General features: G+C 28.4%; 1 protein-coding gene across 2 annotated transcripts in view; it reads right to left on the bottom strand.

The window, feature by feature from the left end:
• LOC136985735 (polyamine-transporting ATPase 13A3-like) overlaps positions 1–27,034 on the bottom strand; it is a 111,373-nt gene that overhangs the window by 35,897 nt on the left and 48,442 nt on the right. For both annotated transcript variants that reach the window (XM_067283076.1, XM_067283075.1), the window contains exons 13-22: positions 23,439–23,500; positions 20,559–20,703; positions 19,119–19,208; positions 16,133–16,286; positions 15,887–16,007; positions 11,511–11,635; positions 9,155–9,339; positions 4,803–4,904; positions 2,922–3,001; positions 798–950 (exon numbers count right to left, since the gene is read on the bottom strand). In XM_067283076.1, coding sequence (XP_067139177.1) covers positions 798–950; positions 2,922–3,001; positions 4,803–4,904; positions 9,155–9,339; positions 11,511–11,635; positions 15,887–16,007; positions 16,133–16,286; positions 19,119–19,208; positions 20,559–20,703; positions 23,439–23,500 — 1,217 coding nt within the window. The remainder of the gene's footprint in view (positions 1–797; positions 951–2,921; positions 3,002–4,802; positions 4,905–9,154; positions 9,340–11,510; positions 11,636–15,886; positions 16,008–16,132; positions 16,287–19,118; positions 19,209–20,558; positions 20,704–23,438; positions 23,501–27,034) is intronic.

Genomic DNA, 27,034 nt, shown 5'->3' with positions numbered 1-27,034 from the left:
TTTCTGGATAAGTTTTAGCATGACCTTGCAACTTGGTTGTCACAAGAACATTTTTTTAAACAGACCCTAAGATTTATAAAAATTTTAACTTTTAAACACATTTATTTGAATAAATTTTCTAAAAATCCAGGATAAAATATTTTTAAAAATTGAAGACTAAATACACATGAAAATTTTGAGAACTTTTTTAAGAACTTTTTAAAAAAATATTTTTACAAGAATCCACTACCAGAAGAGCTTTTAATCAATTTACATATTCGTAATCAGGGAAAAACCTCAAAAGGATAAGTCAACTATGCTTATGTTAATTGTGTTCCTGTGGTTTTTTTTTTTTTTTTTTAACTCTTTCCGCCCTGTGGGCACTAAGAGAGCCTCTTTTAGTAGGCCCATTATGGGTTCAGCCAGGCCCACAATGGGGCGACCGGGTGGTGAGGGACGGGGCCTGACATATCCGAACGGACCACCCCCCGAAAAATTCCTGGGGATTTTTCGATCCGTTCGGATTCGATCCCGGGTCCCCCAGAGCGGTAGGCTGCCACTTTGACCGCTCGGCCATCCGGCCGCTGTGTTCCTGTGGTTGTGAAGGATGTGTGAAGACATTAAATTTTCATTTGTATTTAATCTTCAAATTTTTAAAAATATTTATTTGAAATAAAAACACTGCAATTATTTAATAATTCTATATTGAATTAATAAACTATTGTTAATTGTGTTTAAAATATCACATTATTAATAATGGAATTTTAAAAATTAATTTGTACTGAGTGCTAAAATGGTATTTACATTTAATAACTTACCTAATTAATAATGGTATGCATTGAATATTCTGTACCCTGGATGTAAAAGGTGATGCTACTGAAGCTTCAGCCACTGATAAAGAAACTCCAGTATGTGCTGCTTTTAATGCTCCACAATCATTTGCTCCATCTCCACACATCCCTACCTGATGACTATAAAAATTAGTATATAAATATAAAGTTTAATAATTAAGTTTAAGAACTATGTATATTTTAAAGGAAATTATGTCATAATGAAAGACACTTTTAATACTATTCAAAAAGAATTTTTTCTGGGCATTAGATGTTTGCTCATTAAACTCATTTAAATTTTTCACACATTATATTACATTGTTTTTATCTTAAAATCATTTTTTTCAATGTCAATTTGATTTTGAGAACAAAAAATACTTTGCAAAAAATAGTTCAAAGAAATAGGAAAAATGATTTAGTTCTGTAATCTAATTCTTTGCTAAAACTTCTTATTCTAGTTTAACATGATATGCACTCATTGACAGAAAAAGTTATGCACCAAGAATGAAACTATTAATGTAAAAATATAACAACAATGGTAATAAGTGACTACAAATATTGTAGCAAAGGAACAATTTCCAATGGAACAACAGTACAATTTAAAAAAACCTTTAGTACCTTGCATGACCTTTTACCTGGATACATGTGACAATATGATCAGACATGGAGGCAAACACGTACTTTAAGCTAACCTGCAACAGTTTGTCCACAGATTTTATTTATTTATTTATTTTATATAAAAAAGGAAATGTCTAAAGACAATTGATATCCTCCCCAAAAAATAATCCCTGTAACAAAGGGTTATAATACAAATAACAAAAAATAAAAATCAGCCATTCCATATCACTTGTATTCAATCGCAACAGTTGGCATCCCATCTGGTCCCACAAATGTTCAGTGGGCAACAAATTTGGAGACTGGGCAGGCCAAGAAATACAATGTAACAGAAAAATTCCTGAAAATCCTAGCCATGTGATTGAGCATTGTGTTACTGGAAAATGGCAGTTTGTATTCTTTTCTAACTGCATTCATTGAGCAGCTATTACTCTGGAAAATGGCAGTTTGTATCCCTAATCATTTCTCTTTGTGGTCTCTCTGGACATCCCGAGTCTTTCTGTCTACCCTAACACCATCTCACAGTCAGATCAAAATGGCCCAGATGGCAGGCACTTTGGCTTCCCTCAGCCCAATGATAATGCTTCTAGATCCATCATTGGTTTAAATACTAAATCAAAGTTATCTTGACTTTTTAGTCAAGACATTTTTAAAAGTTTTAAAATGATTTATTTTTATTTCTTTGGTTTAATCATATTTGAGGCAGGATTTTGCATGTATATATAGGGCTTTTTTATTGTTTGTTAGATTTCAGAATGAGAGTCAATACTTATGGCTTTGTTTTCATATTTTTGATGTCATATTTCATTAAATTATTTTAATATTTCCAAGAAAATATTAATACTTATATGCTCTCCTAAATTTATATAGATATATTTCAGGATAGTAATGAGGATAATATAATTTTAAAGTAAATTCATGTCTTATGAAATACACATTTTCCTTTTTTGAATGAAGTATAGATAATAAATCCATTAAATTTAAATTCTTTTTTTTTTCAAAATAATAAATAACTAATTTTTACAAACATTTTAAATACTTTTCACAATAAAATTACAATGCTAAAATAATTCTATTTTTAATAAATTGTAAAAATTTAGTAATTAATAAAAATATTATTTAGAAATTTAAATAAATGTAGTAAGTATGGTTGCTGTATATTCAAATTCTGTGTGTGGCATCCTTGTAATCCAAAGAAATCTTTGGATTTCTTTGGATTACAAGCATGCACACACAGAACTTAAATAAATGTTTAACATTCATTAAAATTAAAAAAAAAATTAATAAATGGTCGAAATAAACAACTTGTAATTAATTATGTCTCATTATTAAATTTAACCTCACAAAGGACACAGAACAATATTGCTCAGGATGTCAGATAATCAATAAAAATGTAACACATTATCCTGTATGATAGTTATAAATAAAATTCAAATAAATTTAATAAATAATCAACAAAATTATAAAAGTATATTATAATCCATCAAAATAGCCTACTCTAAATTTTGAAGAGCTTCTATTAAATGTAACTTTTGTTCTGGTAACATTCGAGCAAAAATTGTCCCTTTTTGAACAATCTGAAAAGACATATTAGAAAATTTGTAATTATAAAAAAAATAATTATTTTCCAGTTTCATTAATATATTATTTACCTACAATTTAGCATTTAATAGTTAAAACATAAAATAAAATTAATAAGATTATGTAATAATAAGAAATATATTAATTTAGTAAATTAAATAAGCCATTTTGAATCCTGCAACTATAAGCAGCACACTACTATCTGGTAGCAGAACTGCTAAGCATCTTTTTAGTGCTTGAATGAGACTCGTTAATTAGAAAGAGTGAGATCACTGATTTTATACAAATATTGTGGTCAATCACCAATGAAGTTCAATTATTGTTGCATGGTTTTTAGCTGATGAAGCACAAAACAGAAATAAGGCCCAAATCACATATCAATAAAATGTAATCAGTTAAAATATAATTGACATAAGAATAGGTTCTATTACACATATTTTTATTATTTTACAGTAGAATCTCATTTTAATTGCGTGGGTCACTGGAAATCATCCATTGTTCCACGAATCCATTATATTCTGAACAACAGATTTCCATCAGACCCAGGAAAGTATCCATTATAAGGAAAAATTTCCATTTTTCAATTTTCTACATATAAGAAATCTAGTACTTGAAATTATTCAGTCTCTTGAAATCTCTATTCTTTATTCTGTAGAAATATGTGTTACAAGATCATATATTATGCTGTACATGTTTATAATAAAGTCAAAGGAAATTGTACACTGCAAGTGCAAAAAGAGGCAAATTACTTATGTTCATTAGCACTTCACTGATTTCAGAATTTGTTAAAATACTCATTTATCTTGGTTCGTTTTGGTCCTGCTTTTCTGCCTACTGAATACAATAATTGCTTGGAACAGCCTCAGAATGTTCAGTAGAACTTCTCCTCAATCATATCAGCCTGCTGACTCCCTCTGTACAATTCTTTAATTGTACAATATCCAGATGTAACAAGTGCATCATCGAACTCTACAAATTCCTGGAAACACCTACATATTAATTAAATGTTAAAAAATGCAAAGTTTACAATAGATAGAGCTAAAAAAAATTCCTTATTCCAAGTTTCAGATCTGCTAAAAGAAGGTAAAATTACATTGATTTGGTGGGACCTGGAGGAAAAAATCCATTATTCTGAGATATCCATTGTTTCGTGAACTGTTAAAGTGAGATTCTATATTCTTCTACTGTATATGTTATGGACAAAGCAATTAATCGTGCATTATGAATAATGACCAAGTGTGCAGTGTGATAAATATTGATTAATTTATCAAACTGACCAGTCATTATGAATACTGCTATCACCTTGTTAGGCAAAGTGATAATACTAAGTTGAGGAATAATCATCCGACATATGCTAGCCAATTGGCACTCTGAGTTAAGAAGAAATTCTAGTATTTTTTAATTTTGCAAAAATGAAAGTATCTGTTATATGAAATTGAAGCAGATATTAGAGTTCAAGTTTTTTAAAAATAATAACAAGTATTACTCTCATTAAATAGTGCAATAACACAATAACAATAATAATAAATATCTGAAAACCTCAAAACACAAACATTTGAAAAATTATAGTAGTAAAAAGTTTGTTTGGCTGAAATGTTTTTTGAGACCTTTTGTCTTAGCTTCAGAGTAGAAAATTTGAAGCTCAGACAAAAGGTCTCAAAAGTATTTCGGCCATATGTACTTCTGACTCTCATAATTTTTCAAGTATTTGTTTTTTTTTTTTTTTTTTTTTGGTTTTATGTTTTATTTAAAATGGAGTCATTTAAATCAAAACAGATTTTACAGAATAATAAATACCTTTTGAAGTAACTGTTCACTATGATCTCTTATTAAATTAAAAGTTGCACCTTCCATAGCAAGATGATATTTTCCATCATTTCGAAATGGAATGTACATTTCCTAAAAATTTCATAACAACATTTAATTTAAAATATTAATAAATAATTTGATATAAAATTATTTTTAAATAACTAAAAATGAACTAAATTAACTTTACAAATTATATATATATATATATTATACATCTATATTATTGTTTCCAGTATAGGCACTTTTCAACTTTAGGATATTCAACTTTCAGACATTTACATTATATTCTACCATTAAATTTTTGTACATCATTTGGTTTTGTCTGTTGTGTGAATGAAGGTCAATAACAATTGAGTAAAAACATTAGTGATTAAAAGTTCTTTTATGCTGCTTATAAATGTTATTTATTAAATTTCATTCATGATACTTTGATATCCCTAAATCACTTTTTGTGTTCCAAATTTGAACTTTTAAACATTTTCAATCAACAAATAAATGTTTTGAGCCATTATACCAGTGGGATTTTTTGTCAGTTTTGTTTTCAGTAACATCAAAATTATTTATAAAAATTAATTTTATTGTCTGTTTTCTGTTTGATCTATGATTTTAACATTTTAAGTAATATTTCATGCATTAAACTTATAAAATATTTTTAGTAGAAAGGAAAAATTTCCTATTTTAATAAGAGATTTTATCATAAACTAAGTAGAAATAATGTACTTATTTTTTGTAGAATGGAACTTGCTTTAAAACATAGATCTACTGTTCAGCTTTTGGATATTTGACTTTTATGTACTTTTTTAGAAGCACATTATATTCAAAAATCATGTCCTGCCTGTATTTATAATCTGATGATAAAAAAATGTACAGATACACAACTACAATAAATGATAATGCCATATATCAAACTGTAATTTAAAAATTCAGATGAAAAAAATAATTTATAATTTAAAACATAAATTTTCCATTATAATCATATATTTTTTTAATCAACAAATTTATATACAATCTAATCCCATTAATACAAAGTCAAAGGGACTTAAAAATTGGCACTCTGTATTAACAAAATTTACAACAGTGTCTGTTGTACATATATCCTGATGTGGAGTGGTGGTATATAATGAAATTTATTAACTGATATTTAACAAAATTTAACATTGGAATGCTTATCTTCTGTTGTCCATTAGACTGCAATTCTACTTTGCATTAATGTGGACTTTGCATAAACCAATAATGTAATAATATGGTTTGACTATATAATTATCCCAATTTTTTCTTATTTTGAAAACTATAAATAATAATATAAATAAAGTTACAATTTAAGCAACAATAAATGCATGTAAGGGAAAAAGAAAGAAAAATAAAACCATAAATAATTTCCTATAAAAATTTATTCTAATACAAAATTATTTATGATAAAATTAAAAAGTGCCTTAAAAATCTTTTTGTGTCACATTTACTTCTTTACTTTGATTGTATGAATTGCTTATATATATATATATATATAAGCAATGATATAATTTATATAAAGAGAATTACATTATATATATTGTTTTTTTAATTGATCCATTGATCATATGTCTCCCATCAAACATCACCTTCATCAAGATTTTATAAAATATAAACATTATTGTCAATGCTTTCTTCATAATGCATGATGATCTTGATCTCCTTTTATCAATTGTTTTCTTCTTTTAAAAATTTTTTAATTTGTTATATTTTATTGTTTTTTAATTGTATTTTGGGGTAAATTCTGTTACTCAGGGGGTGGGAATCTCTTGTCAATTGATAGTTCCAATAATATGTAAAATAAATAAATAAATATAACTAGCAGATGAGCCTGGCATTGCCTAGGCAAAAAATAACAACAACAACGGTTAAGATTATTAGATTATTTCGTACTTCTAACCCTTCTATTATATTATATTATAGTATTTCATTTATATTTACAATGGTTTATTGCACTGAGTGACCAATCTAACACATTTAAAAAATTTTTAAAATTGTGTACAGCAGATAAATAAAGAACCCTTACATAATATAATCTTTATAGTTATATAAATCAAACACTATAATATAAAAAATATTAAAACAAAAACTATATAAAGAGAGTGGTTATTTCAGCCTACCAATGTCATGTTTATCGCAATACTCGGATGGTACAAAATGGCACAATCTCATTGGTCAAGTTGACACAAATTGAAAATATATCTTAAAAAATTTAACATTAAAAAAAATATGATATCTTAACTCTAAGAAACTGCCATTCACAGCCAAATATCAAATGGTAATCTGCCAATCAATCAAATTTTGCAAAAAATGGATCATATATTTAAACTCAGCACCCCCGAAAACCACTTAAAACATATTTTATGCTCGCTGGTAACTTTGTATTATACAATTTTCCTATCCAAATGCCACCATACCGCTTGTCTGATAGAAAGGAGACTGTTGCAGAAGGAGATCTAAGTAATTCAACCAAAAGTAGTCATTGACCTTCTCCTGGAAGAGAGAATGGTCAACAACAATACTGGTCTGCTATTAATAATTGAAAAGTGATCTGTATTGGTTGTGTATCTGTACTGATCTGTGATGGCTGTGCATGTGATCGAAGTTGTTAACCTTAGCATCCAAAAATCTTGATATGATTTGTTTAAATAAAAAACATCTTGTAAAAATGAGATGATAATTACCTTTATGTGATCATAAAGAGTTTACATTTTTGCAACAAACTGTACAAACTACATGGGAAGTATGTTCTTTAAATATTGCATTTATAGAAAAATTATCAGGCTGAAATTTGAAGAAATTGTAGACCTATAAATTCCAACTGATGTCCCTTGTCTATCTGTGTGTCTATCTGTCTTTCCTTAATCTTGAGATAGGTGTTAGATAGATGAAAGTTGAGACCAGATATGCTTAAGAGCAGGAGGCCCAGATTAACTATATATGAACATCTAATGCAAAGTAGAAGTCACGTGACATCAATTCATAATTTTTCTCTGAATGAAGTTAGATAGATAACCAGCACGACTCTATTGCTAACAGGAAAACTATGAAGTACAGAAGCAAGACACCACTGTGATGAAAAGTTGCAGCCAAGCATTATGATGATGTCACAATAAATTATCGCTCATTAGAATTAATTTGGTTTATTTGGTTAGGACAATGCGACACATGAGTGATATCCTGAGGGGAATGCATCCCGGAAAGACTTTTATGGGAAGCTGGATGCTATTTCGGTGTTACTAATGTGAAGAAAACCCAGAAAACTCCAGCCCATTTGCCATGTCTGAACCCCCAACTGACTAACTACCAGAGTTTGGTGGTTCTATGCACTTGCCTATTGGAGGGTGCTTATTAGAATTCAGAAAATCCTGTTTAGAAATGAAAAAACCTCAAGTTGTTAGATGTGGAAAATTAAATTTTTATAGACTTTTCACAAGATAACACTTTTGATTCCATGCAGTCAACAACATTACCAGGAAACAATGTCAAATAACACAAATTTGTACTTATGGGAGTTTTCTTTATTATTAACTGTATTTTAGAATATTTTCTTGTAATTTAAGAAAATGTAATTGCTGATTTACATTCGATTCAAACATTCCATTTGCTCATTTACAGGCAACACCATCTATTGGCACTACATGTAAACCAGCAAATCAAATGGAGATAGAAACTAATTGATTTACAGAAATCCAATGGATATTTTGGGGTGGAATGTTCAACATTATCTAAGTTACTGGTATATAAACATAACTGCCAAGTTTTGTAGCAATTGGTTGAACAGCCTAGGCATGTATAGTGAATAAACATCCAAACAAACACTCTCATTTATATATATAGATTATATCATAAAATGTCATTCTTTCTCTCAATTTTTAATAACACTTATCATATATGATATATTCATATATAATACAAATCATTGCATGATTAGTGTGCTGATTTTAACATAATTTGAAATTATCAAAGACTTTTTATATAATCTAAAAATTCATATAAAAAAAGTAGTTTAAATTAATTCATTAGAACTATCCATTTTTATGTGTGATTTAACATTAATCCTCACTTAGCATTATAATCTTAAATATTAGATAATAAAAGTAATAATAGTATAAAATAATTGTGCTTAAAATCATGTTATTAACTAACAACACTATTTGCATTTAGAATAAGTCATATAAATAAATTTGTTATAAATAAAATTCAGTTTTACACTTTAAGTTAAACTTAAAGTTACACTTAATATTTACATGAAAATAAATCATTTATTATTTTTGATAACATCAATGCTACTGCATCTAAGAGAAAACAATAAAAGGTTCCTTACTAACTTCAATCATTCCATTTTGTCCAACATTTAATTTTTCACTAAAACCAGGTAATTTTGCATAAGAATAATAAATTTTTAAGTTATTTTCATCTGATTTTAGCTCTGCTTCCAAAGTTATCACAGAATCAAATTCATCTATCATTCCACAATCTCTTGAAACAGTTATGGCTGTTAATAAATTATCCCCTATAAAAAAATATTAATGACTACAAATCAGTAAATCTTTTAGATTTAAAACATTTATAAAGAAATTCAGAACAGTTAACTCTAAAATTAAAATAATATATAACCAATTAAATATATTAATTAATTTCAACATTAAACAATACATTAATTTATGGAAAATTAATAAATAAATCAACTTGAATTTTCCTTATAAATTTCAAAATACAGCTAATTTTTAAAAACAAATAAATAATAAATGTTTCATTATATAATGATATTAGTAAACAAACACAATGTATGTTAAGATATATTACCAATCTAACAGTTAAATATTAAGAAAGTTGTAGGTTTAATCCCATTTAAATTATAGATACAGTAAAACCTTGCTTTATGGCCATCTCACTTACTCTTTAATTATGATCACCATTTACATTACCCTGTATAAAAGCATGAATTACTGTATATTGCAAAAGATGTACAATATTATATAATTCGAGAGTAAAATCTATAAACAGTTAAAAGGTGTCCCGATGGGCAGCCCAATGTCTGGTCTGCTGTGTGAATTGGTGGTAAGAAGAATGGAGCGCATCACACTGATCAACTTCAAGGAAGACATAATCTTGTACAGAAGATATGTGGATGATGTGCTTGTCATATGGAAGAACCACGCAAGGATACACCAATTCTTAAATGCCATGAATTCCAACGATCATGGCCTACGGCTAAACTTGGAGCAACTTAGTGGCGACGAATTACATTTTTTGGACATTGGTATTACATTTAAGAACGGAGCAATAAACACGAAAGTTTATATAAAGCCTACACACGACCCGCTATATATACCGTCAACATCCAATGATCCTATTACCTATAAACTCTCAGCATTTAGAGCGTTAATTAGAAGAGCGTTTCAATATTGCTCTAACATAATGGATACGATGCGGGAACTGGAAAGAATCAGGCAAGTGGCCAAGATGCTGGGATATGGTCCAAGAACAGTTGAACGTTTGATTGCAGCGTACAAGAATCCTAAGAAAAACAAGAAAAAACGAGATCTTACAAACGGCATCACGAAATTCACGTATAATAAGCGTCTATCCTCTGTTATGGAGTGTATTGCGAGCCACAGGAACAGCAATATTGTGTACAAAAGAGCTCCCTCGATATATAAATTACTAAGAAACGACAAGGAAGAAATTAAACGGAGTGAGCAGCCGGGGGTGTACTCGATACCGTACAGCAACGACCAACTAGGGATAGAGAAAGAATACATCGGGGTTACGACGAGAAGCCTAACTAAAAGACTTAAGGAACACAGATATGATGTGACGAAAAGTAAATGCACAACAACGTTAGCAAAAATGGCGCAGACGGAGGGATCCGTTGTTAAATGAGAAGAAGCCAAAATCATAACACCTGTCCATTCGCCGACACTTGCAGCGACAACCGAAAAATGTGAAATTTATAAGTCCAGCTTAACCAAAAAATGCTTAAATTACAAAGATGCGACCATTTTACCATCAGCTTGGAAGTTTCTAATTAAAAAAGTCACAAGAACACATTAACTAGGCGCAAATGATTGCCTATAGATATATGGATATTGCTATGTTTACATGTACCATTGGCATGTTTTATTTTATTTATTTTGTTTTATTTATTTTTCTATGTTATTTATATTACATTTGGTTTACGTAGTTGAGCGCGTGAGTTCTATTGTAATCTATTTCAATTTTGAACGGGTTGTTCGAAATAGTATTTGAATATAGTTAACCTGATGATGGCCAGTGGAGTGGCCGAAAACGTTTGTTTTTTATGATTAAATTTAAATTTATAGTTCTCAGCATAAAGGTGTGTGTGTCTTACAGTTATTATATAATTTTTTCATTTTTTTTACTTTTATAATCAGTATTAAACTTTTACAGGATTCAGTATGATAAACTAATTAGTTCTGTATGTCAAAAGTACTATTTTGAGTTACTAAATTTCTAATTCGAAATAAAATGAAAAAAAACTCTTCTCCATATTTTTATTAGTATGTTCATTTTGTAAATTAACAATATTTTTATTTATTCTAATTTAAAATTTAACACAGAATATTTAATAAAAAATCATAATTGACATATACTATCAAAACAACTTCAGTATTATGTAGTTTAGGTTATAATCTATGATGATATACTTTCAATACATACCTGTAACCATTATGGTTCTAATGTTTGCATTTCTCAAAGTCTTAATTGCAGGAAGAGATTCTGGTTTGAGAGGATTCTGAAGAATCAATAATCCACGGAAATTAAATTCGCATTCCAGATCATCTCTATAAATTAGAAGTAAAATAATAATAATAACAACAACAACAATAATAATAACTTATAAAACTTAATAAAATTAAAATATATATATTTGAAAATAGCAACTGATAACATTTAAAGAAAACTGAAATTACAGATAGAAAATATATTTTTTTGGTTTTTATAATCCTGTAATTTGCTAAATTTTCTTTTTTTTGCAATAATATTAAATTTAACAAACCCTGGAAGAAGGATTTGAAAAATCTTTGACTGTTTAAGTTAAGTAATATTTGGAAGAAAAAGTAATTTTTTATTTTTGGATGTAAATTTATTTCTATTTTGTTAATTATTTTAATTGTATTTAAATGTAAATGTTAAATACATTTAAATGTAATCCCCAAATGAAGGTGTAATCCCTAATTGTCTACAATAAAGATTGGTTGATTTATTAGTGTGTTATCAAAGCATTTTCTACCTGGCTTACAGAATTGTGTTCGTTCCCAAAATTTGACTGATCAATTTTGATTAAACTGTGCCATTTTCCATTAACTGCAGTGAGGAATCCAAAAGTATAATTATAAAATGGGAACCCATCAGAGGCAGACTGGCCTTAAAATTTTTGTGTGGAAAAAATCATTACCGGCCCAGCCCATAAATAAAAAAAATGACTTTTTTCTATTTATATTTAAATACAGTATATTCAAAATACAACATTGACAAAAATTGCAATAAGCACAAGTCTAGAACATTAATTTTTTATTTAGAATTTTGCTTTGTTGAGCAATAATATTAATGACATCATCAGAATCTATTTCATTTAAAATATCCTTCTCCGTTGACATTAACACGAAAGCTTCTAGATTTTCTTGCGAGATACTTGATCTTAATGAATTTTAACATAAAAAAGCTCCGTTCACAGGACACTTGTGTTACAGACATAGATAGTAAATATTTGTATGCCTGACCAAGTATAAAATAAGCACCATTTAACACGTTATATCCGAATAATATATTATAACAACAAATAGGACAATTTTTGCACGCCTTGCAGTAAGAAAATGAAATCGAATCTTTATCGTTTTCTAGTTGATCATCAGTAGAATGTTCATTTTTGTTTAATTTTATAAAAGTTTCACTGACATTTTCCTTTAAAATATTCCACGACGATTTAAAATGTTGCAATTCTGAAATAATATTGAGTTGCTTCTGGATTAAACTGCATTAAAATACTGCTTAATTTTTGAAATGCATTCTCAGGAATATTTTCAGAAAAATTTTTTGGATCCAAACATGCCAAGTCGTTATAAAGTAATTGGTTTTTTGTAAATGATTTTCCATGTTTTGAAATGCAGTATCTAGTATGTGATTGTAATTACTCATTTCATACCTCTCGAATGAATCTCTTACCGGTAAATCACAAATATTTATTCATATATTCATAAATTAACACAGGTATACTGGAATTGATGCGAATGTAACATATCAGATATATGTCATCGAGCTTTTATTGTACAAAACCACCTGCGAACCTCAAAGTCAGTCCAGCATCGAAAGTACTGTAATGCAAAGTTGAAACGTTTTCATAAGTGGTTTTTGTATTTATTACTGACCAGTTCTAAGTCTGAATTGTTTTTAAAATATTAATAATTTACAAGTTCAAACATTTTAAATTTTAATTTTGGAAATTAATAGTAACATTATTATTACACAGAAATTCTAACTTGGATATTTAAAATTCGAAATTTCACATTAAAGATTCTATTTCCGTAAAATTTCAAATATTTAACATACGTTTTTCTATAATTCGGATAAACCACAGTACATTAATAGTAAAATTTGCAAAAAACCAAAAAAGTGAATGCGACGATACAAAGCGTTGGCAAAACTTTACAGCTCTATATGAAGTGTCCAGTGAAGTCGGGTTAAATTACCAGATAGTGCTTGCAATTAGGGTTGGCCCTCGGGTTGATTTATTTTTGCGTCTTTAGTTAAAGGATAATAAAATTGTTTACGAATGTACTGTACATACGTATACTCGCTTGGACTTCACTTAGTCTTGAAAAGGGGTCAAGCGCGTATGGACATTCTACGAAAGTATATGTGCATTTGTACACAATTCTATCATCCCTTAAAGACGCAAAAATGAACCAACCCAAGGACCAACTCTAGTTGCGTCGAATGTATGTACTGTACGAAGCGGGCTTTTGGTATTTAGTGCGATTACAAACGACTAGATGTCAGTATTTTAAATTTTTATTTTATATAGCGTTATAGTGTTTTGTAATATTTTGTTCGACGCCGCAGGTTGCCCATTTACAATCAACGCCATTGTGGGTGAATGGCAAACTAAAAATTAGTTAGCTGAACCTAAAAAAATAGATTATTTTTAATTAAATCGTTTGGAATATAGAGAAATTATTATTGAATAACATTTTTACTTATCTAAAATAAAGGAAATGATATAATTGGCCATTAAATCTGTTATGATTACAATCAACGTTTTGGTGGCTGGGTGAAAAACCAGTAACTCGTGCTTCCAAAGATTCATAGGGGTGGTGAATAGTTTCTAGCAACGTAAACAAATGACCAATTTTGTCTGTTTTGATTATTTTTCTCCTAGGATGTTTTGTGTTTGGGCCGAGTCGGCTAATGTAGGGACTCGGGTCGGCTGGAGTAATTTAACTTCGGCCTCTGGTAGGGCCAGGTAAAACGATAAAGGGCTACACATATATCTATATTACACCTAAAAATTGAAATTTATCTTACTTAACGAAAAAAAATAAATGAATTTTTTTAAAAATAAAACCGAACAAAACGGTATATTATGTACTGTACATATTTAGAAAAACGGCCCAAATTGTATACGGCCCGTGTGGAATTTTCCACATATTCCACATGGCCAGTCCGCCCCTGGAACCCATGACTTTGTTTTTGAGATACAAGGTTGAAGCATGAACACACATGACAAAGTGGCATTGTGTGAGCTTGTCATATGATGTCTAAAGGTTGCTAGCATGTCTTCTTTGTGGCTTATAAAATTGGAGTTTGTTCTCAAAATTTAATGGACCAATTTTGATAAAATGTTGCCATTTTCCATTAATTGAAATGAGGAATACAAAAATGTAATAAAAAATGGAAGTCCATGACTTCATTTTTGAGATAAAATGGGGTCAAAGTGATAATGTCCATTCTCTCTGATGGTATTCAGTGCACCTAACAGTTTGAGGAAAAAAACAGCATTGCACACACCTACCGTATTTTACGGACTATAAGACGCTACAGACTATAAGACGCACTTTAATTTTTAAGCATTTTTTTTTTTTTTAATACATATAAAATACATATAAGATGCTACGGACTATAAGACGCACCTGAATTTTGGAGGCAATTTTTCGAAGAAAAAAATGCGTCTTATAGTCCGTAAAATACGGTAACAGATAATAGGTACAATAAATGAACAAAACATGAGAACAAAGCAATTGTTGTTGAGTGCTTTGTTTTTGGATTGCCTCCTCCATAGCAGCAGATGCAAGGATCACCAGTCTGTGCCAAGCACTTGTAAGGATTGCATTTTTCTTTGAAGCTCCACCTCAATTCTATCATTATACAACAAGGTTGCATGATATACTAGTTTATATCATTAAAGTGGTTCTGGAAATTTAAGTTTTGTAATTTGTAAGAAATCAAATATGTCTCCTACTATATATATTTTATTGATTTAAAGTCTTATCTCATTACTATAGTCTTCACAGCCTAAGTGGAAGGGTCTATGTCAGATGAAAAAAGACATGTAATTAACTTGTAGTAACATTAGAATTAAGAGTAAGTAATAAAATTGATGAAAAAAATAAAAAATTAATAAAATTATTTATGATAGAGATGGCATAAAAGTGTTTTGGAAATGCAAAAAACAAAACAACTGAAATATATCAGATCCACATCTCAAGTCTCAAGAAGGTAGCCATACATCTTCCATTCCTTTCATTTGACATAGACCCTTCCAGCTTATGCTGACTCATGTCTACACTTTCATTGTATGGACTACAAGACAAACTATAAAATTATTACATCATCAACTGCCGTAAATAATCCGGCTATAAACAATTAAAGATTATAAATAAATATTTACGGCAGTTGATGATGTAATGGATTAATATTATCGGGTTTGATGAGTGTTTATAAAATTATTGTATCAATAAAAACCAAAAATGTCTAATCTAAAAATTAATATGTAATATTATTTTAAACTAGTTTTTATAACATTTATTAGTAATAACCTTGGAATAGTCATTATTTCATCCCAAGATAAAGATAAATTTAATGATTTGGATCCTACACCCAAAACTCTAAAACCTTGTCTTGTATAGCATTCTAAGACATCTTTGAAGTTTTCAGGAACTATAAAAAAAATTTATTACTTTTTAAAATTAATTAACATAAATTATTGTTATTATTATATATAAATTGAAAAAATAATAATTATGTATACAAATATTGTTTTAATTATATTGAGTATAATTTACCAGTATGTTCTTTACATAGTGATGAAATCATTTCAGGAGCTCCTTTAATATAAACATCAAAATGATCACTTTCAGCTTCTCGAGTAACAACTGACATTCTCTGAAGTAAAGACTCAAATGGAAACTGTCGCACAATTGCAATATAAGGTGAAACCTAAAGAAAAAAGCTTTTTGCAGAGTTACAAATTTAATAACTACTATTTAAATTATTAATTTTATAATCATTAAATTTATAAATTATAGCCTATTTATATAACTATATGTAGTTCATTTTTATAATATATATACTGGTACAAATTATATATACTTAAATAGTATACATGTACAGGAGAAGATCTAGGAAGCTATAAAAGCATAAGCCCTCCCCATTGACACAAAATAAAATAGAAATTTATTAAAAGATCCTTATTAATTATTTAAATATTTTTGAGTAAAGCATCCCTTTAGGTTCTTCTGGATCTACTACTGGTACAGTACATGTATAAATTTATATATATATATAATAGTTCATGGTTTTGTGATTACAAAAATTATTCAATTTTTGCTTCCTACTGTAATTAAGAATATAATAAAATATTAAATATAAACTAAATTTTTTATGACATTATTAAGACATTGTTTCATGCAAATATTTTTCAAAATTTATTGTCTCCATAAAACTTAAGCTATTTTTTAATTCAAAAATTTATTCTAGAATTGTTAAATGCAAAATGAAACAAAATTCTCATCTGCCATTACTTACTACAGAATATTAAACAATTATTTAAATGTAAAAAAAATTGTAAAATAATGAAATAAAATTAAAGACAAATACAGATTTATTTTAAGTCAAAATATAAAAATTATAATTAATATTTTAATCAATATTATAAGATTTATGTTCTCTGATGTCATTTTTTCATGCATTTCATTAATTTCTGATTTATATTTTATAAATCCTTAATGTTTAAAAATTTTAATATATCATAGGATATGATTATAAAGTCTAAACTTGAATTTGATATATTCTATTATACTAACTAATATTTAAGTGTTAATGTGATTTAAAATAAACAGTTGATATTAAAAGTGTGCAATCAAGCATATATGGTCAACATATTTTCATCACCAGTAACAACATAGCTTAAGGTCTGGCAACATCCTCAGAACTCTTGTACAATGAATTGCAAGACAAAACAAACGTAATAATTCAACAGATTGCTTTGTCTCCTTTGTCAGGTCAGCACTACTTGGTATTCTTAAATATAAAGGTATACTTCAAAAGAATTAGTCTGATTATTCTGTGAGAAAATACTACAAAAAAAAAAAAAAAAAATTAAAGTGATAGAAGCAGTAAATTATCTAAATCATTAATTCTTGTAAAAATTAAATATTTTTAAAAAAAGAACAAAAAAAATTCAGCAATGAGTGTTGCATAACTTTCCCAGCTGTTAGGAGTTTTTATTTAAAAAAAACTTTTATATTATTAAGCAAAATAAAATTGTGTGTGGCAGTATCTGTTATGAGATTTTGTTATAAAAAAAACATATTTTTATTTACTGTAAAATGGCAAAAAGCTTAATTTTGAGGGTAGAAGATAAATTTTATAAAAAAAATGAAAAAAATAAGTGTTAATAACAAATAAAATCTTTTGGGGATGAGGCCCTTCTTGCAATACTTTAGTAAGATCCATAGCTGTGCTTTTAGCTTTAACCATGCAACTCTTGTATTCAATAATCAATAATAAAAAGAAGTGTTTTCTATTAGTTTCCATAAATAAAAGTAATGTACACTTCACGCCAACACTTAACTGTATAATGTAATTACACTTGCATGTTGTGGCATTACCTGCGATGAATTTAAAGTATAAATGAGTTCACAAGCACTTTCGATAGCACATAAAGCTACCATTGTCAGGTGAATGTTGAATATAACAGTTTTCAAATTCTGAGCTGTTGAACAACTTACGAAATTCTACAAAGCACATGGATGGAATACCAATATAAATTTGAAATAGAATAAGAATTCAAAAATGTTTTGAACAGCAATATGAGTGATGTAATTCTCCAAATATATGTAGAGAGAGATAATGATGTTCTAGAGATGTGGATTAGATTGCTTGAATAAAGTTGTCCATATTTGTGGGATTTCAAGAGTTGTTGTGTGGCACGGTGTTAAAGCTGATATGTAGAGGTATTCCCAAATAAATAGTTCTTTCCAATTTTGCACCATTTGAGTAACTTTGTTTGGGCCCAGAGTGGCTGATAATCTTGATCAAATGTGTTTTTTTGCCAATTCCGTTGACGGTCTCAAATTTATGTTGGTATTCCATCCACACGCTTCATAGAATTTCATAAGTTTCTGATGTGCTCCCGATGTTCTAGGATGCGAGAAATTAACATTCTGGCCATGGCCCCTAAGTAGCTAGTCTCTTCTCCTGATAGATCATGTTTTAGTGGAATTTGATAGACCCCAGATTTTTAATTCAATTTAAAAATATCTCTGTCATTGCATAATAGTCTTCTTAACGTTGGTTGTGTGGTTAACGATAAAATAAAAACCATTCATTCTAAAAAAATATACTATTTTTAGCGAGACAGGGCCTAAAAACAGTATCGGAGAATGTGCTATTTTTAGAGTGAATGGTTTTATTTTACCATTAACCACACAACTAATATTAAAAATATAAAATATTTTACTTTTTCATTTGAATCAGCACCAAAAAATAAAAGCTCAAAACAACAGAATTTGTTTGGAAAAATATTAATATATATATGTTAATTTAAAACACAGCAGAAGCAAAGCAACCTGTTAACATATTTTAATTAAATTTAAAAATACAAAAGGCTAATAGAAATGTATAAATTAGTGCATTAGTTTCTGATTTTAAAAAATTTAAATATAATTAGTTAAATATAAAGTAAAAATACTGCAAATATAAAGCTAGTGACTTTCTAAATATATTTTAGATAGTATACCATATTATTTATGATAACATAAAATTTACCTCTTTATCATTATAAACTTTTGGATGTACAATACGAGATGGAGTTCTTTCAAACTTTGTTAAATCTTCTGATTCAGGTTCTTCTAATTCCTATGAAATTAAAATTTGTATAATACTTATATAATTAAAAATAATCAACTTAAATTACATCTACAGTACTCAACTTATCTTCACTGAAGTTATTATTATTTAATGAATCTTAATTCAAGAAGTTAACTTTATTTTAATGTTACATTAAATATAACATAAATTATCTGAGTATCATTGCAATTTTCAACAATAAAATTAAAGTAATCCGAAATATTAAACATTCAAAAAATTTTACTTTTATTTATTTATTTTATACATAATTAGCAATTGCCTGATGGCAATTGATGTCCATCTCACATTTAACAAACACCCTCAAAAACATAGTGCAATTAAAACCAAAAAATAACAAAATATGTACCGTATATACAGTCAAATCTTAGTTTTCAAACAATTTGGTTCACAAACAAAATTTTGAATTCATAACTGCACTGGTTGCCAAACTATAACTCAGGTGCCAAACAACTACTTGGCAGGAGTAGGCCACAGATGGTTAACTCTCCATACTTGCTATGTTAATTAAAGAAAGTTGACAGTTCAACCAATCAATGGCAGGACTACTGATTCAGAAGTTAGTGATGATGAGATTGTCTTGCCTCATTAGATATCACAACTCAAATCATTGATAATGTTGCTATTTAAATTAGATTTTAATGTGCATGTGGGAAAGATACTATTTCTGTTTTTCTGTACATGTCGCAGTTGAATCTAAATCAAATTAATTAATAAAAACTGCATTAATTGACATTTACGTAATATAAATGGCATTCGAGAATTTCTGTTTAAAAATGCTTAAGTTAAATTAAATAACGAAAATTTATTAATATAATATTATATATTAAAATATTAACATTTAATATTATAATATATTGGTTGAATCGTCAATTTAATATTATAATATATTGCATTTGTAGGCATTTTTATGCATGAAATACAGCTAAAAAAGTAAAAAAAGACTGTTTTAAAAATAAAATAGGCTAAATGAAGGATTTGTTTTAGAAGTCAGGAATGGATTAATCCAATTTATATTGTTTCTTATGAAAAAATTTGTTTTAATTTTAGAACAAATCAGTTTTTAAACAACTATTAGGAATGAATTATGTTCAAAAACTGAAGTTTGACTGTATAAATATATGTTAATGTGTAAAAGTAGAGCAATTTAAAATTTTATGATAAAAGTAAAGTGAAAATGTTTTATAATGTTCATTGACTTTTTTAAAGTAAAATTCATTAAGTTATATATGAAATAATTAATAAAAATACTCTTTTTCAATGCTAATCATTTTGTTAATTTGAAATTTATTTTATATCAGTTTTTAAAACCTAATAAAAATGAATTAAAATTTTTCTTACCCATCCTATTGATTCAAACATTTTCACATCCAATGTATAACCCAATAATTCACCATTTAGTACTGTCAATGAATGACAAGTTGCCATACTTATCACCAAGGGAGAAATTGGTAAATGAAGAAAATCTGTTATAACAGGCTGAAAACTAAAAATAATTATTTTTTAATATCATTCAAATTTTAAATATAAATATTTTAAAAATATATACATAATTCTATTTTATGTTTAATTGAGTAAATAATGAAATTCATCAAAAATATAGAAGCACAATAACAACCAAATATTAATGATACTGTAATTTGAGAAAACTGATGGAAAAAGTATATAACAATTCCAGATATTTGTCTTCTAATTTCACAGCAAGGTAATTAAAAATTAGTAAAAATAAATGATTCCTTCAATGCTTTTAGACTTCATCATCGTCAAAATCACATTTCAGAACATTTTCTATTTCTTTAGTAACTAAACATCTACAAAGCATAATATAGTCACTGTTTTATTGTACACTTTACTTCAAATGCAATTGAAAATAAGGAAATCTAAAAGTATTTACACATTAAACAAATCTTAACTTCAAAAACAACAAAGCTCTTTCTTTGTGTACTTTAAGTAATTTAATTAATAATCTACCATACAAACATCTATATAACATTTCAATATAATGTTAGAATTAATAATGTACATAAAGAATAATCAAATGGCAAAACTAACACTTAATATTTTAATCATTTTGTGAGACAGCACTATGTAATTTATTCACATAACTAAATCCTAACATAACCTTCTAACAATACCATTTTGTCAGATAACTGTCAACTTTCTCACCTGGGTGTTAATCATTTAAGTTCTCAGCAGCTAAAGGATGCTTTCTCATAACCTCCCAACCTATTGTCTCAAGTTCATCAGTTGAATATAACAAGAAACTGAAAATTTAGTCAGTCATCACCCGTTCCTCCAGGAGTATTGTCATCACAAAAAGTTCTCAAAATTGCAATTGTATCAGTGCCCTGACTGGATACCTACCTCTCCTACTTGCCTCGGACATCACCTAACTGTGTGCCAAATTAGACAACTATTGGACAAACTTTCCTGACAATTCTAACAAGACTGTCACAACCTCAATGAAACCTTACTCCAAGAGCATCACCTTGTGGATATCCTCCGGGTATTTATCAACTTGTGAATCACTGTAAGCTCTCTCTCTCGAGAACCACGAATTTAGGCCTATCTAAAGTATCAATTTATTATACTCACTATCGATAACCTGTATTTTCTGTCCTTTACAAATAAACGGTTGTTTCGTTAACCTAGTCTCTGCGTGAATCACTTCCTGCTCACTAACACTTGGTCTCCATTCCGAATTCGATCACCTGCACATGTGACCAATCGCGTGACCTACATTCAAATATCAAATCAACACACTGTCTCGGCTTCTGTTGTCAATCGAGACATGGTGCTGTCTATCCTGACAAGGCACTAAAGAGGTGCCGATCCTCCTGTCACAATTTTAATTATATAAATTATAAAAATGAACTATACAGAAATATCTCAATTTAATGAACTTATTCCAGCAAGGTGGTGTCCATTAAAGATAAAAGTCCATTATATAATAAAGTAGGTTTACCAAATGCATATGTTAAAAAATTGAAAAATTAGTTAGTTTATCAGTTTTTACTTATGTAGCTATGTTTGTGTAATTAAAATTAAGTATATATTTTTGTATGTATGAGAAGTTTAATTTCACAGAAAAGTTTTCTTTGTGTATTGTTGCTTAATGTATTGTTGTTGTATTCATGTTATAAATAAAATAAATGAACAAATATTTTTTTGGAAAATAAACTTTAACTATATTTAAATAAGAGAAATGACTGAATTTGAAAAAAAATAATCTGTTAATTTAATTACATATAAAAAGCATTTAATAATTAACACCGTGTTAATTTTTGACATAAAGACTGGAAACTTGTCTGTTAAATCCAAAGTTTGCTAAATCAAAGTCCATTAAATTGAGGCTTTATTATAATAATGAATTAACATTAATGATTTTAATTTATAACAAACTGAAAAATTTTTTTATAATGTATAATTAATTTGACGTTAAAACCTACCACAATCATCAATTTAAGTTGATCTAAAAAATTTATTAATTATTGAACAGGAAATTATTTTAAAACTCATTAATATTCATTATTAATGTTTATTTTGACATATATCAGTATTTCAATCTTCTACCATTTTTAAATTAATCTTTTTAAAAGTAAAAACAGAAGCTGATAAATATTATATAATTGTATATAAGAAAATCATGTACTGGTACATTTGGTCACATAATGTTTTGACATCATGCACAAGGGCAGGAATTTGCCTACTGTGATCACTTAGAAAGTCTGGAACATTTATGCCAAAGCAACACAAAATTGATTATATACCTTCATGAATGTATAGATTTCCATTCTTTTGGCAATAAATTTTATTCCGTTTCTATACAATAAATTGTTATATTGCAACAAGTAAAAAAATATTTATAGCAATACTATAACAGTATTTACTTACTAATTTCATTAGATAAATACCATTATAGTATTACTTTTCCAATAAAGAAATTCAAATATCATATATTAATTAACACTGACTGTACTGTACCTGTATCTACAACTATGAAAAATATGCTTAATATTTGGAGTGGAAATGTTTTAGTAATCAATATTTATCATCAAATATTAACTAAAAGTAAATAAATAAATATTTTAAAAATTTAACAATTTGGGATTAATGTTAATAAAGATCACATTCTGCTACAAATGTCTTTATTCCTATCTATATTTTTCCCAGTTAAAGATAACAGACTCAATTTAAAAAACACTTTGTAAATTTACTTACTTTCTATTTTCAACAGATATTATTCCAGATAAATTTAAACCATCTTCTGTTAAAGTTCCTGTCTAGAAAAGAATATATTCTTATATATGAATCAAAATTATAATTTTTCACAATTGAAAAATGTTATTAATGATGTAAAGCAACCCTATTTAATTTTAAGCTAAAATCTTTTAGTTTAAAATCATTTCAACAATTTTGTTTCAACAGAAGTATGTATATCCAGCAAGGTGCTTATGGTGCTGCAGCACCCATTCATACCAAACTAACCAGTTTTGTCACTTTAAAATAAAAATAAATATAATAATGCATATCTTATGACTTTAGTTAGGTAAGATTAGATAACTCAAGTAAATCTAAGGTAATTGAGTAACATTCTCTAAGAAATGACAGGGAACACCAAAGAATGTGCTCCTGTCATTTTTCAGAGAATGATACTCAATTAACTTTTGTCTTTAGCAGAACTCATATTCTCAAAAACCTGGATACACCACTGTATTTCAAAATATTGATAATATATTTCCATAAAAATTTTTAAAAAATGCTAAAAAATATTAATTATATAGGGTGTTCCACAAGTTTAGGGGATTCAAAAATGTCTTATAAACAGAACTCGTCAAACATATTGTGTCAGCATGATGGAATTACAGTTTAGACTAGCTAGCCCGTACAATGCTGTCATATGGAAAAACCTTAATCTCAGTGCCCTTCAGTTTCTGTGCTGTATTAAAGTACCAAGAAATGCAAGTGAACCTTACATTTTGTATAATGTTTTGAAGGTAAAAAGAGGTGAGGTAGCTAGTCTGAACTTTAAACCTTTCTAGTGCTGAAACAATGTGTTTGAAGGGCTATGCTTATAGAACCTTTTGGATCCCCTAAGCCTTTAGGACATGCTGTAAAAATATTGTCATTTCTTCACAGAACAACCTGTATTAAAATTTACTTATATATTTATGTTTAATTAATTTCTGTACTTGATTTAATAATCATTTTATTAAATATTATATAATGCTACATTAAAAAAAATAAAATTATACAACAATAATTAAATGTTTTAAATGTAAATTCTGTTAATACTGGGTAATTTCCCATCAAGATTGATAGGAAACTAGGTACTTAATAAAATATAAATACCGTCATACAATTTTTAATTTTAATCAATTATGTACTTAATTTTGTCTGTCAGATGGTCGGATTCCTTTGTTAATATGTTACTATAACATGAGGAAAAACATGACATGTATTTACTCCACCCCTTTCCCTAGTTAATATATTATGTTCCTAACAAAGCCTACTTGCTTGTCAGATTGACCCAACCAGAACAACACGGAGAATCATGATGGTATAGACACTTCCACCATTTGAGTCCCAAATATGGAAGTGTACTAAAAATTCTATAAACTCAACATTACTTGTTAAAGGAACTCGATGTTTTCGTCAATTGAAAACAAATGAAAACAAATGTTTTCGATAAATATATTGGACGTTTACAACTGGTTTTGTGGTTTCTAACTATTCATATCTAAGTACTACAAAATTAATAAAATTATTGTTGAAGTAACAATCAACAAAAAAATAAATAAATTTCTTATAAATGTAGGCAAAGTCAGATATTCAGTTGTTTTCATTTTGTTCTAAATATCCTTGAATTCTTTCTCAAAAAATCTTATACTTGAAGAATTTTTGCTTTACTGAGTGATTTGCATGCTATGTCTTTTTATGTTTTTGTTAATTCCAGGTAACTCTAATGGGCATCTTTAATCTTGCCCCATAAGTTACAAAATATAAAGCAATCATTACATAACAACACACAATAAAATTGACAAATTGTAGTAACAGTGGACAAACATAGTTTTGAACTACAACTTCCACAGACTCTATCAGTGGCGTGCCGTCATTGGAAGCGATGGAAGCGCCGCTTCCACCTTCCAATGACCTTCCCTTGTATTTTATATAATATAAATTTTCATATTTTAACGTACTTTGAATTAATTAAAATTAATATTTTATTATAACTGCATTATGTATCTTTTACAAATTTCTATACTACATGTGAAAAAAAACGATAAGATTGCTATTGTATATTCGAATAATTCAGTGGCGGAAGGAATGTCGAAACCGGGTCAGTTTCTAATCAGCCAGATTATATAGGCATTAGCACATGCGGTTTACAGTGCACCAACCTCACCCAGTTTAGCTGGTAGAAGCGACTACACGCGTAAAGAGTCCGACTTTATATCCCAGAGCGGTTGTGGGCTGTTAGCCGCCTGCCTGTCAACTTCCAAGCAGCCAGATTATAGGCATTGGCGCATGTGCTTTACAGAGCACCAACGTCACGGTTTAGCTGGTAGAAGCAACACATGCGTAAAGAGTCCGACTTTATATCCTGGAGCGGTTGTGGGCTGTTAGCCGCCTGCTAGATATTCGGCCACCCTCGCCTGATTATGTGAATCATGAGCAGACTAGATCAACGGCGGGCTAGTTACAGCTCGCCCATCCCGCAGGCCAGCTACAGCTTGCGAAAAGTTTCTATCCGGCCCGCGAGATCTTTAATAGATTATTAAATTGGAAAAATAACTAATTAATAGTTATTTTTCCAATTCTTTGTAATTTTCGAAAACGATAAGAGAAATAAATGTAGTAATTAACTTTTTATTTATTTATTTCATATGTGCAGACTAAAAAAAGTTACAAGTCACAAGAAGGCGTCAATTAACTACTACGGCCTGCGGAAAAAACGTAAAATTTATTCTGGCCCACGTTATTAAAAAGGTTGCCCACCCTAGACTAGATTTATAACTTAACCCAACTGATAGGAGTTTACTAGCATGTTTTTATGATAGCTCTGTATAGTTGACAGGAGTTTAAAAAAATCCATTAAAATATTTGATATATTTATTCTGCGTTTATTCTGCTCTCCCATCTTATATTACTTACGGATTTCAATGTTAAACCGGTGATATTACGATTTAGTATGTCCCATCTGTACGGGAATGCAGAAAAAACGTGTACAATTCTAGTACAGTGTTAAAAATTAACTGTTACTTTGGCAGCATCATTTACAACCAAATTTAATGAATGAGACGTACAATGGTACAAAAAAAAGCTCTAGAATTTATTTTCCTTAAATTTACGATTTATATATCCGTTGTCATAAAAATTTGTCTTTCCACTGTTTTCCCAAGACTACAGATATTCAGGTACAAAGTAACCGGTTTTAACTTATTTCCACTTAAGTAGTAGTTAAATAATTAAGCGATTAGGGAATTAGAAACATATATAAAACCCTGATGAAAGAGCCAAAATTTTACTTAAACAGAAGCTTAACCGAACCAATCTCTTGCCGAGTACAGTGGGGTCTGATCTCTTCATAATATTAGACGTAATAAAGACAGAAATTTTTCCAGTTCAATGAGAGTGACCGAAAAGTTGTAAATTTTGGAAATTTCCGTGAACACTTGGTCCTAAAACGAATTAGTTAGAAAACGAATGACAGACAATCTGTTAAGTTAACATATTTAGATTTTTACAGCTATGGTGAGAAACGTTTAAAATCTACAACAACCCTGTCGCGTCCTTTGAGATATACCATGTTGTTC

The sequence above is a fragment of the Centruroides vittatus genome, unplaced genomic scaffold (genome assembly GCF_030686945.1).
Source record: "Centruroides vittatus isolate TY-2023 unplaced genomic scaffold, ASM3068694v2 contig_976, whole genome shotgun sequence".
In the NCBI taxonomy this organism is placed as follows: Eukaryota; Metazoa; Arthropoda; class Arachnida; order Scorpiones; family Buthidae; genus Centruroides; species Centruroides vittatus.
This window is presented reverse-complemented; position numbering and strand designations above follow the sequence as displayed.